Source organism: Petaurus breviceps, unplaced genomic scaffold (assembly GCF_028583685.1).
Source record: "Petaurus breviceps papuanus isolate PSGF00001 unplaced genomic scaffold, PetGlider_PUasm1.0 129, whole genome shotgun sequence".
Lineage (NCBI taxonomy): Eukaryota > Metazoa > Chordata > Mammalia > Diprotodontia > Petauridae > Petaurus > Petaurus breviceps.
The window spans coordinates 4593309-4611044 of record NW_027185665.1 but is presented as its reverse complement, the minus strand read 5'-3'; the positions used below and the strand labels follow the sequence as shown (position 1 = coordinate 4611044).

At 36.9% G+C, this 17736-nt stretch overlaps 1 protein-coding gene across 2 annotated transcripts in view; it reads left to right on the top strand.

The window, feature by feature from the left end:
* LOC138173138 (mucosa-associated lymphoid tissue lymphoma translocation protein 1-like) overlaps window positions 1-17736 on the top strand; it is a 91618-nt gene that overhangs the window by 44238 nt on the left and 29644 nt on the right. For both annotated transcript variants that reach the window (XM_069103055.1, XM_069103048.1), the window contains 2 exons: window positions 3743-3775; window positions 11318-11521. In XM_069103055.1, the coding sequence (XP_068959156.1) occupies window positions 3743-3775; window positions 11318-11521 (237 nt within the window). The remainder of the gene's footprint in view (window positions 1-3742; window positions 3776-11317; window positions 11522-17736) is intronic.

Sequence of the window (17736 nt, the reverse complement as noted above, 5' to 3'; positions counted from 1 at the left end):
TATATATATATATTAAACATTTGGTTTTGAAACTTTGAATTCCAGATTCATTCCCTTTCTCCCTCATCACCCATCCTTACAGGGAAGATAAGCAATTCAGCATAGGTTGTACATGTGTAGCTATGCAAAACATTTCCATAGTGGATATATTGTGAAAGACTGACTATATTTCCCTCCCTCCTATCCCACCTCCCACTTGTTCTGTTCTCTACTTTGATCCTGTCCCTTTGCAAAAGTGGGTGCTTCCAACTTCCCTCCCCCACAACCTGCCCTCCCTTCCATCATCCCCCCTCTCGTCCCCTTTCCTGCTATTCTCCTGTAGGGTGAGATACCTGTTTAGTGTGTATGTCATTCCCTCCCTAAGCCAAATTCAATGAGAATAAGGTTGACCCATTCCCTTTTGTCTTCCTATTCTTCCCCTCCATTGTAACCATTTTCCCTTGCCTCTTCTGTATGAGTTGACCCCATTCTGTCTCTCCCCATCTCCTTTCATTATATTCCTCACCTCTTAATTTCATCTTTTAAGTATCATCCCTTCCTATTAAATTGGTCCTGTGCCCTCTATCTATGTATACCTGTAAACATATACACACAATATAGGATTGGCTAAGATGACAAAGAAGGAAAACAATAGATCCTGCAGGGAATGTGGAACATTCAGGTATATGAATGGACCTGTTGGTGGAACTGTGAACTAGTTTAACTATTCTAGAAAGAAATTTGGAACTGTGCCCAAATAGCTATTAAATTGTGTTTACCCTGTGACCCAGCAATACCTGTAACCCTGAGTAGGTTGAAGAAAGGAAAGACATGGGGCGGCCAAGTGGCTCAGGAAGTAAGAGCCCCGGCTCCAGTGTTGGGATGACCTGGGGATCAAATCCGGGCTCAGATACTTAGCACCACACCCAGAAATAACTGGCTGTGTAACCTTGAGCAAGTTACTTAACCCTGATTGCTTACAAAAAAAAAAAAAAAAGGAAAGACCTATAGGTACAAAAAATATTTTATAGCAGTTCATTTTGTGGTAGTAAAAAATGGGGAACTGAGAGGATGCCCATCATGTGGAGAATGGCCAAACGAATGATGTATAAATTTCATGGAATACTATTGTCCTGTTGGAAATAATTAAGGAGATGGTTTCAGGAAAAGCTGGGAAGAGTTCTCTGAGCTGATGTGAAGTGACCAACCAGGAGATTGTTTGTACGGTAACAAGATCAACTCTGAAAGACTTAGGAGCTCTGATTTCCATAATGACCAACCACAATTTCAAAGGACTCATAATTAATATGCTCTTCACCTCCAGATAGAGAAGTGATGGACTCAGAGTGGAGACTGAAGTATATTCTTTTCCTTTTGTAATGGACTTTGTGTTTCTTGCCTTCTTCATGGAGGAGGAAGAGAATTTGGAACTGAATATAACAAAGTTGAATTTTTGAAAATGTGGCAACATGGAAAAGTCTTGTTGAGTAGATAGGGTTTGAACTGATTCTGGAAGGGAAGTTGAGGAAACCAGAGAGGAGGATCAAGCACAGACGTGAGGGGCACCTCATATAGAGAGACAAGTGAGAATGGAATGTCCTGTGCAGAGAAGCAGGAGATAGACCTGTGTGACAGTGAATACAAGGGAGTAGATTATAAGATAACTGGAAAGGTAGGTTATGAAGAGCTTATATTTGACTCTAGAGGTAATAGGGAGCCCCTGGAGTTCATTGAGTGGAGGTTGACATGGTCTGACCTACGCTTTAGAAGAATCTCCTTGGCAGGTTAGTGGAGAATTTATTAGAATGGGGAGACACTAGCCAGCAAGATCAATTAGAAAGCTATTGTATGTGTCCAGTAGATATATGGTGAGGAATTAGACTTATGGCTGTATGAGTAGAAAGAAGGGGATATATATGAATGAGGTATGGAAATGGCAAGATTTGGCAACGGAGTAGGTATGCGGGGTGAGTGAGAGTAAAGAGTAAAGGATGCTACTGATGTTTAGGGTCTGTGTGCTTGGGAAGATAGTGATATCCTTAACAGCAGGATCTGGGGGAAAATGCGTTCTGTTTTGGACATGCTTTTGAGATGCCTGTGGGACATACAACTCAGGATATCCAAAGACATTAAAAGAGAATTAATGCTGGATAGATAGATATGGGATGCATCTAAATACAAATAACTGAATCCATTGGATCTGATATGATCACCAAGTGAGAGAGCAGGGATTTCTTAACCTTTTTTGTGTCATGGACCTCTTTGGCAATCTGGTAAAACCTGTGAACCCCTTCTTATAATGGTTTTTTTTTTTAATTTCGTGAAATGCTAAATTTTAGTTAAAGATTAGTGAAAATAAAGGTATATTTCTCCCATTCAAATTCACAGGCTACCTGAAATCTATTTGGAGAGTCTTTGGTGCTAGTGGGGATAGAGGGGGAGCAGGAGGTTCTGTGTACTCCTAGATAACAACCCCTGGATAGAGGGTGAAGAGAAGAGGGTCAAGGATATCAGCATACAAGTGTGACCAAAAAAAGGAAATGGAGCATTCTTTTAGCAAAATCGAGGGATTTTTAAAAAAATGCATACCCCATCATGCCTTAGTCCCCTGTGTTGTTTCAAGACACATAGAGGAAAGCCTGTATTACTTTTGGTTGACTCCTAGTCAAGAATTTATGGGAGGGCATGGATACTAGTTGCAAAGACAGAGATGGGTAATGATCTACCGCGAACGAGGGATTATGGATATGGATGACGGTACAGAGCCATAGAAGTATACTAGAAAGTTTTTTATTAGGGGAAGATAAACATCTTTTGACATTGGGAATGCAAATACAACAGCATGGAGTTGTAGAAATAGCACTGATTTGGAGTCATGGGACTTGAATGTGAATCCCAGTTCTGTACTTAGTACCTGTGTAACCCTTGGACAAGCCACCAAATACTTCTTGACCTCATTTTCCTCACCTGTAAAATGAGGGGATTGGACTAGATTACATCTGAACTCCCTCACAACTCAATCTCTATGCTCCTGTGACTAGAAGGACCTGGTAAAAGACAAGTTATTTCTTGGAGGTAATTTATGTGTCAGGAAAATCTTGAAGAAAGCTAAAAGGCCTCAGCCCAGGAAGTTAGGGTGTCATTATTTGGGAGGTCTAATAACAAGTTTCAGGCATCCAGCTGCTGGTATTAGAATTCAGGATAGGACTGTAATCCTTAAGATAAATTAGTAGGGGAGGGATTCGGGCCCAGGGGCAAGAGACTGTTCCTGTAATCAGGGTACAAAACCAGAGGGGACCCAATAATAAGGTTACTCAAGATATAGTCATTACATTTCCCTTGCTTAAAAGCTGAAGTAAAGAAACTTGAGATAGAGATGAATAAGTCCTTTCTTTGGAGTTTAGAAAGCTGCATTGGCAGCCGTCAGCATTTCCCTAGAGAGGTGGTGGAACGTAGGTAGTTACTGAGGAGAAAAGCAAAAGAATATCTCTGAGTAAAGAAAGTAAAGTGGGGTAAGCAGTAAGCAGTACCCATGACATGAAGGGAGTCCCTTCCCCACGTATAGCTAATAATTGCTGATGGACTAGGAGGGAATACTCATCTTCCCAAAACAGCACTGTGTGGCCCTTCATTTGCATGAGATACTCTTAAGTCAGGGGATTGACTATAACTAAAAATTAGTTGTTTCTGAATAACGTTTTTCAGTACTGTGAAAAATATTGTAATTCATAATCAGTATGTTTTTGTTTCATTTTTTAAACAGACATTAAAAATGAATCAACTGACCGGCCTTATGGTGAGTAGAGCTTTTTAATACATGTATATATGTATGTATATGCCTATGTATTCATGTATGTATGTATACACACCTGTATATTCACATATATACATATATTTATATGTATGTATATAGTATTTAGCCCTTTGTTTTGTGATAGTAAGACCTAAGTGAATCAATGATCTAATTGTTGTTTCTCCCTCCAGTAAAGTAGATCACAATTCATCTATGCTTTCTTAACCTGCGCATATCTTCTCTCTGCCCTCCTATAAAGCTGTATTGGGCGGGATTGGGGGTGGGGGTGAAGGTAGGAAGGAGGTGTCTAATCAAAATGCTAGAAGCTGCCTTCTAGGTCTTTAACATTATGTGAATACCAGTTCAGCCATTGAGCTCTCATCTGTTACCCTTCATTCTGGCTGCATGATTGACCCGCCTCATTTTTTCAAGCATGCATCTCCTGAATGATATATTTTGTGATGCTTCTTGTGTATGGGTAATCATTGGCAATATACTGTCCCCTCTACTGCCCGTAATATCTCTTCATTGCCATTTTGCTCCCTTGCAGTTTTGGATCTTCAGAGATGTGTTTTTTTCATGTGTAATAATACCAAAATAATACTAATATTAAGGAGATGAGTTTCTGTTTAAAGGCTCAGCTTGAGATTGTTGGAAACCTTGCACAGTTTTCCCCAATACAATGAAGCTCATTCTCTTCTTCCTCTTCTGGGATCATTCTAAGGTATTATATTAGCTGCATATCATACTTTCAACAAAATTTTTTTTACCCACTTCTGTCTTCTTCTGTGGATCATTGGAGGCTGAACTCTCTTGGGTGATGGTAGATCTCATTTAGAAGCCAATGAAGGACATAATGCAATTAATTTTAAAATTTTAAAAACTTTTAAAAAGGAGCATGTCATAGTAATAATAAAGATATTTAAAACATTTAAACTTGGCAGCTGCTTTACTATAAGGATTATTATGACCAACAGTTGGTTCATTTTATATTTAAAGAAGTTTTATATGTACCCTAATTTAGTATACTAATGAAATATTTTATGTCATCTTTGTATCATAGAGGCAAAGTTTTGCCATGGCTAACATAGTTTTAGTTTTGATGCCACTCCCTTTGAGATTTCTAACATGATTAGTATGCCTCAGTGATATGTTGTATCCAGCATTGACAACCCCCTGCCATATACCTGATTTCTTAAATGCAGAATACTAGCACCAAAAAAACTGAATAACTCTTTTTGTAATGATAAAACAAATTCACTACTAGAAAAAATAAGATAGTGTGACTATAGCACAAATGAAATAAAGCAATACACTATATAATGTTGTTATTAAGGGACAAGGTTATAGATTTTCTATATGATGAAGGAAAAGGACATGGATATGGTCAGGCCTAATCTTTAGGAAAATCATTTTGGCCACCATGTGGAGAATGTATTGGAGCAGAGAGACACGCAAGGAAGGAAATCCAATTAGGAGGCTATGGCAGTAATCAAAGCAAAAGGTGACAGAGGGCCTGAAGTAGGGAGGTGACTGTGTGGGTGGAGAAATGGGTATGTGTGGGAAGCATGGTATAAAGAAAGAAATGACAAGATTTGACAAATGATTGGATCTGTGGGGTGAGGAAGTGAGAGTAGTTGAAGATGACACCGAGGTTATGAACTTTGGTAGCTGAAAGAACGATGCTTTTGACATATTAAGGAGGTTCAGAACAGGAGTGTGATTAGGAGAAAAGAATGAGCTCTGTTTGGGACGTGGTATATTTGAGATGATTATGGCACATCTAGTTCAAAATGTCTAGTCAGCTTTTGATGATATGGGACTAGAGCTGAGGAGAGAGACTATGCCTAAATAAATAGACCTGAGAATTATCTGTATAGAGATGATAAATGAACCATGAAAACTAATAAGATTACCAAGTGAGAGATGATCTTAGGAAGAAAAGAGAGCTAGGACAGATCTTTGGGGGACACTCACATTTTGGTGGGTAAAGGTGGTATTACCAGCAAAAAATAGTGGAGTTAGAAGAAGTAGTTATTTGGGGAAAAGATGATAGATTCAATTTTGGATGTGTTGAATTTGAGGTGGTTACAAGAGATCAAGGCAAAGTCTTGTGAGGAGTTAAAGATGCAGAGCAGGTAGGTGGCATAGTAGATAAGAGTGCTGGGTTTGAAGTCAGAAAGACTTGCCTTCCTGGGTTCAGATTTGACTTCAGACATTTACTAGTTATATGACCAAGGGCAAGTTATTTACCTCTGTTTGCCTCAGTTTCCTTATCTGTAAAAAAATCTGGAGAAGGAAGTGGCAAACCACTCCCGTGGGAAAGCCACGGACAAAACCTTAGAGTACATTGACCTTGACAGATTGGGGAGGAGAGGAGTCACTGAAGGAAGTGATTAGGTAACAGGAAGAACTAGAAGAGTGGTGTTTTGGAAGCCATAGGATGAGATAGTGTGTGACCATTTTTTCTGTGGCATTGTAGAGAAGGTTTCTATTTAGGTATGGGTTAGACTAGATCAGGGGTTCTTTAATTTTATGTATTGTGATTCCTTTGGACAACTGGATAAAGCATTTGGACCTCTCAAAATAATGTTTTTCATTTTTCATTAACTGTCAGAAATGTTAAATTTCAGTTAGAGATAAGTGAAAATAAAGATAAAATTTTTCCCCATCCACATTCTAAGTCTCACCTGAAATCTATTCAGAGATACGAGGTTAAGAATATTACACTGAAAGCTGAGATCCCTGCTGACTTTTTCATTCTGTGAGATTATCTAGAAGTTGACACGTTACCAGCAGTGTCAATCAAATACTGCAGAGAAGTCACTGAAGAGGTAGGATTAAAAAAAGGACATCGTTGATGACCATTAAGAGAATGTTTCAGTAGTTATAGACACAGAAATCAAATTGCAAATTGAAGAGAGAGAGTTGTGAAATGAAGATGTAAATGAAATAAAATTTAATGATGCTTTTTTAAAAAACATTTCACTTCCAAGTAACTGCTTCTCCCCACCTTATCTTACAACAGAGAAAAACAGTTAAGAAACACAAACTGAAAAAAAAAGCCATCAGTGGAGTTAAAGTTTACATAGCTTTCCACATCTGAAGTCTGCTTCCTCCCTATCATTATCAGTCTTCCAGAGTTAAGATTGATCATTGCATCAGTCTGAATTCAGAAATGAAAAAGAATGCTTTTTATAGAAATTTGTCAGTGAAAGGAAACATTGTGGTAGAATGGTTGAAAACTTTTATAGTATTGAAGAGACTTAAGTATGATGGGAAGCAACCAATGGAGAGGTAGAGATTGAAGATGCATATGAGATACTACCACCTCCAGTAAGAGATGATGGCCTCAGAGGGCAGAACAAAACTTTTTTTACATGGCTAATATGGGAATTTGTTGTACTTGACTATACATGTTTATAATGGGTTTTCTTTTTCTTGCTTTCTCAATGAGTGAGGTGAGGGCAGGTAGAAGGGAGAGAATTCAGAGCTGAAATTATGTTTTTTAAGAACATGCAGGTGAGAAAAGGGATGATTACACACTGTTCCTGGAAAGGGATAATGCTGATACAGTGTTAGTGTAGTATGCCATGGTACCCACCCCTCCTTCCTGTTTTACTTTGGGTTGGCTTGCTCACTCACCCAACCTGAACTGGCACACTGGTAAATCAGGAGTTCCCAGAGGGGGTGGCCATGTTGCTACAACTCATGCTTAGGGTCTTACGAATAACCTTGTTGTGGGGGAGTTGTGCTTCTGCTACTCACAATTCTAGCTTCTAAGTCCCCATCCCTGTGTTTCCCATTTAACAAGCCAGCCAAAATTACACATTAACTTTTTTTAAATGTCATTTATTGAAATTTTGTTTTTTACATAGCTTCCATTTTTTTCTTTATTTCCTTCCTCCTCCCTTTAGAGATCCATCTCTTTAAAAAAAAATTTTTTTTTTAGAAAAAGAAGAGGGGTGGCAAGGTGGCATAATGGATAGAGCATCAACCCAGGAGACAGGAGGACCTGAGTTCAAATCTGGCCTCAGACATTTATTAGCAGTGTGATCCATAGGCAAGTCATTTAACCCTGATTGCCTCCAAAAAATAAAGAAAGAAAGTAAGGAGAAAATGAATATACCTAAGTCCCAATTAGTGCAAATAAGGAATTTCCAGAAGTGGTTGCATTATTTGAATTCATACCAAATATTTCTATTGGGCTAGAAATGCCTACCATATTTTACATAATTATGATTTTGAATATTATTAATTCAGATACATGTAGGGGATTAATTTTTCTCCCAATCAGGACCCAGCTGTAAAACCAATCAACACATCAAAAAATTCAGTATTATATTTTATTTTCCATACCCTTAGAACCCACACTTCTAGAAAGAAGCAAGAAGAAAATACCATTAACTCTTGTTTTTTTGCTTTTTTTGGAGGGCATTTGGAGTTAAGTGACTTGCCCAAGGTCACCCGGCTAGTTTTTGTGTTAAGTGTCTGAGGCAGCATTTGAACTCAGGTCCTCCTGACTACAGGGCCGGTTCTCTATTCACTGCGCTACCTAGCTGCCCCCAATTAACTCTTGATCAAAAACATTTACTAAACATAAGGCAAAGCAACAGTAATTAAACATAGCATTCCATAAGCCTTGGATACATTATGTCTAAGTATACAGTGTCTGTGGACAAGAGTGGTCACTTCTGTAGCATAAAGGGATAGTATCAGGAAGCACATTGCCCCAGGTACATCGTAATTCTAAACCTCAGGCCTTGAAGTCTCCTTCGGAAACAATGCCCAACGGTTCACGGATTATGGAGTCAGTCCTTCAGGGCCTTTGTTGTTCAGGAGGTTGAGCCACTTCTCTGTTCAGCTTCCAAGGCAATTTTAGCTTTTTCACCAAAACCACCCTCAGCCTAGGTCCTGCAAAAGCTTTTCCAGATCTGCCTCCTTGTGTGCAGACCACATTACATTCTTTCATACAAAAGCAGTTCCTCTAAGCCTGAGATGTGCTGAGCTTTTCCAGGTCTCTACCCTTGACTGAGATCTGACGTAATTTCCAACTCAGAAATTATAGATGGCAGTGCAGGAAAAGATGAAGGTAGAATCTTTCCCCTCCAGTCAGACCTTCTCAGTAGCAAAGCTTTTCTCTAAGCAGCAAATAATAGTGTGGTCCCTGAGGTCTTACTGTGACCCAGCTCTAAGGGTTCTTTTCAATTACAGTAAGAGGTCTGGTCTTGGTAAACCAACTGCTGTAGAGCAGTGCCCTGTGTTAAATGATTCATCTCAGTTTCATGATAAGAAACCAAAATACACATTTCTGTCAGCAATACCACAAATAAGTATTATATAGTTGTCTCATTGTCACTAAATAGTTATAACTAATAGGGCTTCCCAAGTTTTTATCTTAAAGTCCTCATGTCTATCTTACATAAATCAGATTAGGGATTTCACTACCTTTACTGTCAGTATCTTCTCTGTGGGGCTGCTTTTTCAGTGTTTCACAACTGTCTTTGATTCTGTCCTTTTCTGTTAATAAAACTCTACATCTGAATGGGTGGGAGCATAAGAGGACACAAAGTCTCTCTCTCTCACCCAAGCTAGAAGTGCAGCAGCCACTAACAGGCCCAATCTCAAGACTAAACAGCAGACAGCTTTAATTTGCTATTTCTCCATCAGCTTTTCTTCAGGTGATCTTGTGGTTCTCTGCTCCTGAGGGTCCAACTCTTCATGATCCCATATGGAGTCTTCTTGGAAAAGATACTAGAGTGGTTTGCTTTTTCCTTCTCTGGCTCATTTTATAGAAGAGGAAATGAGGCAAAGAGGGTTAAGTGACTTGCCCAGGGTTACACAGCTAGTAAAGTGTATGAGGCCAGATATGAACTAATGAAGATGAGTCTTCCTGACTCCAGGCCCAGCTCTATCCACTGCACCACCTAGCAGCTCAGAGTCTGAGAATATCACAAAAAGATTTGAGGCCTTTTAAATACAAAATAGTTTTCCCAAACCTAACTTCATACGGTCACTTGCTCTGTAGTTATTGGTTTGCTTTTTTTTCCCCCCACAATTCATTTGACATTAGACTTTCAGTGTTAGGAAAGGGAAGGAAAATTTTGAGATTTTCTGTGAAATTAGTAAAAATTCTGTGAAATTTTCTGTAAAAATAGTCATCTTTACTATTGAAAACATCTGAATATGTCTTTCAAATTAGAAATCAAATTAATATCTTGATCAGTTCACATTTATTTGTAAAGACGCAGTTTTATTATAACTATTCATTATTATAAATAAACTACCTAGCAACACTCTGTGATAGGGGTCAGCAGGTCCTGAGAGCTGTGCTAGAAGGGAGCATGTCAGCCTGTCAGCCCAGTGGTGTGGCACCTCAGCTCTTTGTTACCATTTAACCTGCTGCTACCCATGCTATTAATATTTTACCTCCACTACCTTTCATTAATCTCTACTACCAGTCTTTCTTCTCCCCATTGCTATTCCAATCCCTTGTCCTTGCGTTCTCACCCGTGAACAACATAGGCACATTTTAAACATAGGTATATTCAGAGTGGTCTTTTAAGGTTTTAACCATCTTAGATATGGCCCAGTACTCTCTTAGATCTTCTCCTCAGGATCTCCTTGGCCAAGCACAAATAAGTAAAACAGATCATGTCTTCTTTCTGGCATGGATAGGAACTTTGGTTCTTTAAAAACAGATATGTTGACATAGAGAGAATCATTCAAAGCCAAGTTACACATCTTCACAGTTTATGTATTAATGCCATTCAGCCACACCAGAGCTAGGCCCTGTAGCCACTCTGATATAGCACATTAAGGGAATGGTTAAGGAGAGCAGTTGAGAAAGTGTTAAGTACAATGGGTCATTAGTGTTGGAGGGCACATTTTAAAAATAATCATATTACATCATCCGTGAGTAAAAATGGAAGAGAAAAGTTGGGCAGAGTTGTCTATTCTTTCCAAATTTTATTTACTGCTCTTCTTTGCTCCCTGGTCCTTTACCCATCCCCTCTCAGTTCTGTTTCCGTGTCCTTTTTTTGACCTGTGATTCTCACCATTTCCTTCCTTCTGACTGTCACTCATAACCATCTCATCCTTCCTATTCATTGACATATTTCCTGTAAATCAAGTAGTCATTTTGTAAAAATTAAAGTTACATATACTTCTAATTACTTAAACTACATTTGAAAGTCTTAACATTCTTTTTTTGGGTCCTTATTCAGTAAACATTTGGTTTACTGAATCAAAGAAAATAACTACATTTTACTGTTAGACTCTCTTAAAACTTTTATCACCCTCCTGGTTCTCAAAAGTATTTCTTCTAATTCCAGTTTTTGAAAAGATCTTGATAATGTCTATGTATTTTTCTCTTATGTAAAATAATAAAAAAATTGTCTTCTAAAAATAGTATAGAATGAAATCTTATTACTTAAATATTTGTTACAATTCATTTAATGAAATTTCTGGTTCTGATATTGTCACATATTACAAAGACAAAAAAAACTCCTCAATTTTAAAACCAATCTATTTTTTTTCTCACAGCCAAAGACAAAGTAGCCCTTTTGATTGGGAATATGAATTATTGGAATCACCCTAAGCTTAAGGCTCCCTTGGTAGATGTTTATGAATTGACCAATTTGTTAAGACAACTGGATTTCAAGGTGGTTTCATTATTGGATCTTACTGAGTATGAGATGCGCAATGCTGTGGATGAATTTTTATTACTTCTGGACCAAGGAGTATATGGTAAGTTCTTTGTGGTGTTGTCTTGATTTTCACATTCTGCAGAAGTCATTCAAACTATTCAGTATCCACTAATTATCAAATGTCATACATTTTGTTTTAAAATCTTTTGTAATACCTAGAAATATTCATTCTTCTAAATAAATAGAAGCTTAGATAAATACATAATAGCTAATTATTGTAAAAGTTTAAAAAAAACTATACTTTTCCCTTGAACTCCAGATTCCTTATCCATATTCTTATATTAGACTGGATACCAATAACAGTTACTACTACTACTATTTTTCATTCCTTAATAAACACATTCCTAGTTCATGTACTATTTTGTAAAAGTTAAAAAGAAAAAAAAGAATTCTGCTTTACTTGTAATTATTTTTCATCATAAATATATTGTTTATATTTCCTTTATGTAACTTTTCAGAAATAATCCGAAACTTGGGGAAGATTTTAGTATAACTATCATATAGGATGCAGATTTACAAATAATTGTAGGATTTTTCTTTTTTCACGATTTTTTTCTGTAGAAATCAGGGTACTGCACAATACAAAAAGGATGGAGGAATAAAATGAACGCTAGATACACAGCTGGGGCTTGGAAATGAATCCTGGTAGTGCTATTCGGTACCAGGGGCAGCTAGTGGTACAGTGGATAGAGCACCAGGCCTAGAGTCAGGAAGACCTGAGTTCAAATCCAGCCTTAGACACTTACTGTCTGTGTGACCCTGGGCAAATCACTTCACTTTTACTTGCCTCAATGGCTCCTCTAAAATGGAGATATGCCGGAGAAGTAAATGGCAAACCATTCCTGTATCTTTGCCAGGAAAAAGCCACAGATGAGTCCATGGGGTCATGTAGATGTGACCGAACTACTGAATGACTGCTACTGCCTCTTCACGTCTCTGGGCCCACTTTCTCATCTGTACACATGAGACGATTGCACTAGATGAAGAGTAATATTCCTTCCAAATTCAACGTCCTGTCCTCCTAAGTAGGCTTATGAAGTGAGTTGCTAACTTCTATGTCACCTGACCACCAAAGTGGAGGATGAGACATTTCTTTGATCCTTACAGCCTCTCAGAACTCTCTGATAGAAACCATGCACAAGAGATAAAGCACTTTTTTGTGCAGTTTAAGGCATTAAGAACCATAATGAGATAACCTAAAGCAGAGAAAGTTAATTTCTAGCCTCTAGCATACTTATTTCCCCATTGGCCATCAAGGTCTCTTAGGGCTGCACCAGCCAACCTGAAGGTTTTCAAAAGAACTCACCTGTACCTTTCCCCCTGTTCTCCACCTCCACTTGCCCCAGTCAAGGAAAACCAAATACCAGAAGCTTACTCTGACTGGGAGTGCAGAGGACCTGGAGCAGGACATGTGTGTGGCACCTTCCACCAAGCCTGAAAGAAAGTGGGCTGGCATCTAGCTGGGCCAGTTCTTTTCTCCCAGAAGTCACTTGGGGTAGAGACTGAAGCAAGTAAAATGTGAATTGCCCAGCATAAGAGGGGACAGAGGCTGCTTTCAGGTTCAACCCTCAAGAAAAATTCAATCAAAGGGGAAGAAGTTTAATAATGAATAATGAAAAAAGACTGAAATTATCAGAGATCTCAGAGTCAGGGAAACTCAATTAAAGACGTTGAGTACACACAGAAAACCTAACAGGGAAGATATTAATAAGATAAGGAATATGGCCTGCAAACCTGAGACTATTAATGAAACAAAGACAGTCATTTGATTAAAAAAAAATTACGTGAATCATTCCTACAAAGAAATTAGTAGTGAGAAGAAATGGCTAGTAAAGACAATGAAAGACAGGTATGTTTCTAGAAATTAATATGTAGATTATTTTTTAGATTACATAAACATTATTTGTATAGTTCAGAATTAACTTGTGCCCTAAAAAAGGAGAAATACAAATTTACTATATCCTAGGCAAAAAGTGAAAAAAAATTAGATTTAGCCTCCTCTCTAGGAACTTACAATTGAATACAGGAGCTAAAATATACACAAGTAATACTTGGATATTGTGATGGATCTGGGATCTCAACAATGTGGGTACTCCTGGTAATGAAGATTACAGTGCTCATCTTCTGCCAATCTTGTCCACGTCTTCCTGTCAACCTTCAAGATGGGATCTTCCATTACTCCAAGGAGAGCATTTGACATCGTATCCCTATGATTATCTATTCTGAAACCATGACTGATCCACCTCATTTACTAATAATACATTTCTTTGATAATTTCTTTCATATGGCTTCTCCTGAACAATTTGTTATCAGTAATTTTCTGTAACCTACTTTGGGTGACCTGCAACTTTAATTCTTTGAAAATGATCCTATCAGTCTGAATGCAAATCAAAACTTTTTTTAATACTTTATTTTTCTTGTTTTTTTCTTTTGCAACATGGCTAACTAACATGGAAATGTTTTGCATGACTGCATATGTATAATCTATACTTAACTGCTTGTTCCCTCACAGAGAGGGAAGAAGAGAAATGGAGAGAAACTTTGGAACTCAAAATTTTAAAAAGCAAAAGTTAATTGTTTTTACATCTAATTTGAAAAAAAATTTAAATTTTTGCAATTAAAAAAAAAAAAGAAAATGGTCCTGTCCCATGCTTTGACGCATAGAGCATCACTGGAAAAATATCGGCATTAAAAATACAGATACTTGTTTTTAGTAGGAGCTCAGGATCATTAGCAACACTGTATTTTTTCCCTGCTATAATTTAGCTCACTCCCTTCATAGTCAAATCTGGGTGCACTTCATTGTCCATCTGCTGTTTCTGGCCAAGATACATGTACTGATGTAGGAACTCAAGGGGCTATCTACTTGCACATTAATAGTGTTAATAGAACACATTCAGTGACCACTTGCTTTTTCTTATGTGCATAGTTATGCCAAACTCCTCAGTGATTATGAAACCATTTAGGATACTTTGCAACATTCCTGATTTTGATGCTATTAGCACAATACTATCTTCAAATAAGAACATCAGTAAGACTTCACTATCTATAGGGAATTGTAATATAGTTATGTAATGTACTTTTAAAAATCCTGATTGAAACCCCAGATTGCTTTTTTAAAAAATGAACCTGTTTTCTTTTCAGAGGGAGAGAGGGGAGGCAATAGGGTTTAAGTGACTTGCCCAGGGTAGCACACCTCGTAAATGTCAAGTGTCTAAGTCTGGATTTAAACTCAGGTCCTCCTGACTCCAGGGCCAGTGCTCTGTCAACTTTGCCACCCAGCTGCCCCTAACAAACCTGTTTTCATTATGATAAGTAATGTTTCTAATAATCTTAGCTGTTCTTTGATATGGGGTGACACAGTCTGAACTCATTAGAAGGAAAATTGGAAAGGAGAATCTTTAAGGTTTCTTCTTAGTCTGTTTTAAAGAAAAGTGTTTTAAAATTGTAAATAAATCTGCAAGGGTATTTTGTTTCATCTTCAAACACATCGTTGACCTTTAATTTCATAGACTAGTCAACTTAATATAGTAAGATATCTACTTACTATAACATAATAAAAGTTTCCCAACAAATAGAATTAACAAATTGTAGAAATGAAAATTATTTACTTTTTCATTTTTAAATTATATTACTATTACATATTTGCATATCATTAAAAATCTAAGTATTTCCTCTCCTTAATATCATTCTAAGATTACTGTTACCAAAAAACCTGAAAATTGTATACAACTTTTTAAAAATAAATCTTAATTTTATCTCCTAACAAATCACTAATAGTGATTTGATGCTCATTTGTTTGTCCTCTATCATGTAACATTTATGTGAAATTATGACCTTATCTCATTTTTTAAGTTATTGCTTTTAGACTAAATATTGTTCTCATTTTATCTTACATAAATATGTTCATATATAGGTTGTATAAAATATTAATCTCCCATAATAGTTATCTGTGGGTTCTCCACAGTTTTTATATTTTTTCATGGTACTTTTTCACATGGTACAAAGAGAATGATTTTATGTAACTTCATTCTGTGAAAAATTATTTACAAGTAAGGTAGGTTTTTATCAATAGATTTCTTTAAAAACCTAGCAAAGTAGGGGTTTTTTTTAGTTAAAGTGATCATTTAATTTACCCCTTTAATAGTAAATTTCCATAGCCAGATGGCTAACTGTGGAAAAAAATCTAATAAAATAGAAAGAGAGAAAAGTGGCACCATCTGCTGTAAAGGGCAGAAACTTGTGTCATAGTTGACCAAACATGCTTTTCTGATAATAAACTATTGTCTTAGAGGCTACAAATCCTAATTGCTGCCTCTCAGGCTCTTCTTAAGGAAATCAGAAGGCAATGGTGTAGGTATGATTAGAGCCTCTTATTTTATTATTCCTAAGAATCAAAACTTCTACTTCTGCAACTGTTTGGCGGTGAAAAGTAGGAGAGATGTAATGATGATAGCTTGAAATGAGAGCTGGATCAAGTGAAGGACCAGGGACATTTAATGTTTGTTGGCAACAAAGAAGAAACCAGTGAATAAGGAGAAATTGAAGATTAAAGAAAAGAGGGTTAATTGAAAGGGCAGGCTTTTGGAGAAGACAGGCTCAGATTCCAATAGACTGATTGGTCCTGGCAAGAAGGGCTACCAGTCATATACTAGAGTGAAAGGGGAAGAAAACAGGGATGATGTAGAGTACCCTTGAGATGCAGAATGGGGAATAAATTCTAAATAAATACTCTCAACTTAGGAAAGAAGACAAGGTCTTCTGCTAAAAGAAAGTGAAGGTATGGTGTGGCATAGGTACTTTGAGAAGCAAAGATTTAGAATAGTTGCTGTGAGAAATGGAAATGCAGAAATGAAAATGGAAAATAGAAAATTAATCAAGAAAATATAGGAAGATTGCTGTGCTAAAGTTAGGACCTAGGTGAGATTAAGTAACATAAATTTTAATGGACCTAGTCATCAGAATTGAGTGACTTCCTCTAGCAGCATCCAACAGAATGCAAAACGGAGTAGAGGAGGGAAGTGGTCCAGAGTTAAGATTTAGTAAGGCCTAGGGAATAGGGTAGAGGACATTGTATAGTTCAATTGGTTAAATAATAAGCTCAAGGGTAAAAATGGGGGAGAAAGTGAGGTCAGATGGAGATAGAGTAGGAGAACTTTCCAGGGGTGGAGAGTAGATGGGGCTCATGGTGAGAATGTAGAATAAATTTAAAAGGGGCATGGTAGAGGGTGAGATAGATACTCCCTTCACTGGTATAGATTGCAGGCTACCCCTGATTCTATGCAATTCCTGTCCCTCTATTTCTGTAAATCAACCATAGAAAGTCTTTCTACATTACCAAAAGGCTTTCTCCAGTTTAAAAATATATTTTATCATACCCGTGGTAGTATTCAGGTTTGCCTTTCTTTTTTTTACACATACCTCTCTACTTGACCTACTTCCTTTTCAGGTCATTATTAATGATTCTTGATGATGGTAATAACAACTTTTACTTAGAGTACTTTAAGTTTCCCAAAACATGCTTCTTACAGAAGCCTTATGAAGTAGTATAAGAATTATTAATAATTCATTTAACCTCATGCAAATTATTGTTGATAATATACTGGAGGTTATGAAACAAAAAAAGTTGATAATAAGACAAGAGGACTTGCTCTCTATTAGTGGAATCTTTTAATGGACTGTTTTATAATAGACTGAAGTTACATTTAGCTTTATAAAACTAGTAGGAAATTTTCTGGTTTTAATTTCAACCTAAAGTTGTTTTTATGCTGTCCTAAAAAGATTTAACTGGATCTATTTTTATTTACGGATCAAAAATGATTTTGTAATTTAAATTCAATATTTGGGTAATAATCTGTTATGTTCATCTTACCAATAATTCAGCATTAAAACTACATTTCATAATCAGTATATTATATATGTGTGTGTACATATATGTGTATGTTATGTGTGTGTTTGTATATATTGTCAGAGCCAAGGGTCACAGATCCAAAGATTTTCTGTAACCCTAAAATATAAATATAACTCTCAATAGTGCTTCTCTTCCCCCAAACCAGACACTATCTGTTAAATATTTGAAGTACATGACATTGTTCTAAGTGCTGTTTCAGTTCTATTGAAAGTTATGGCTTTTCCACTTTAACCTGTAAAAGAACTTTGTATATAAAAATGTGCAGGCACTTTTCTTTAAGAGAATATATACAAGTGTACACACACACACACACACACACACACACACACACACACACACACACA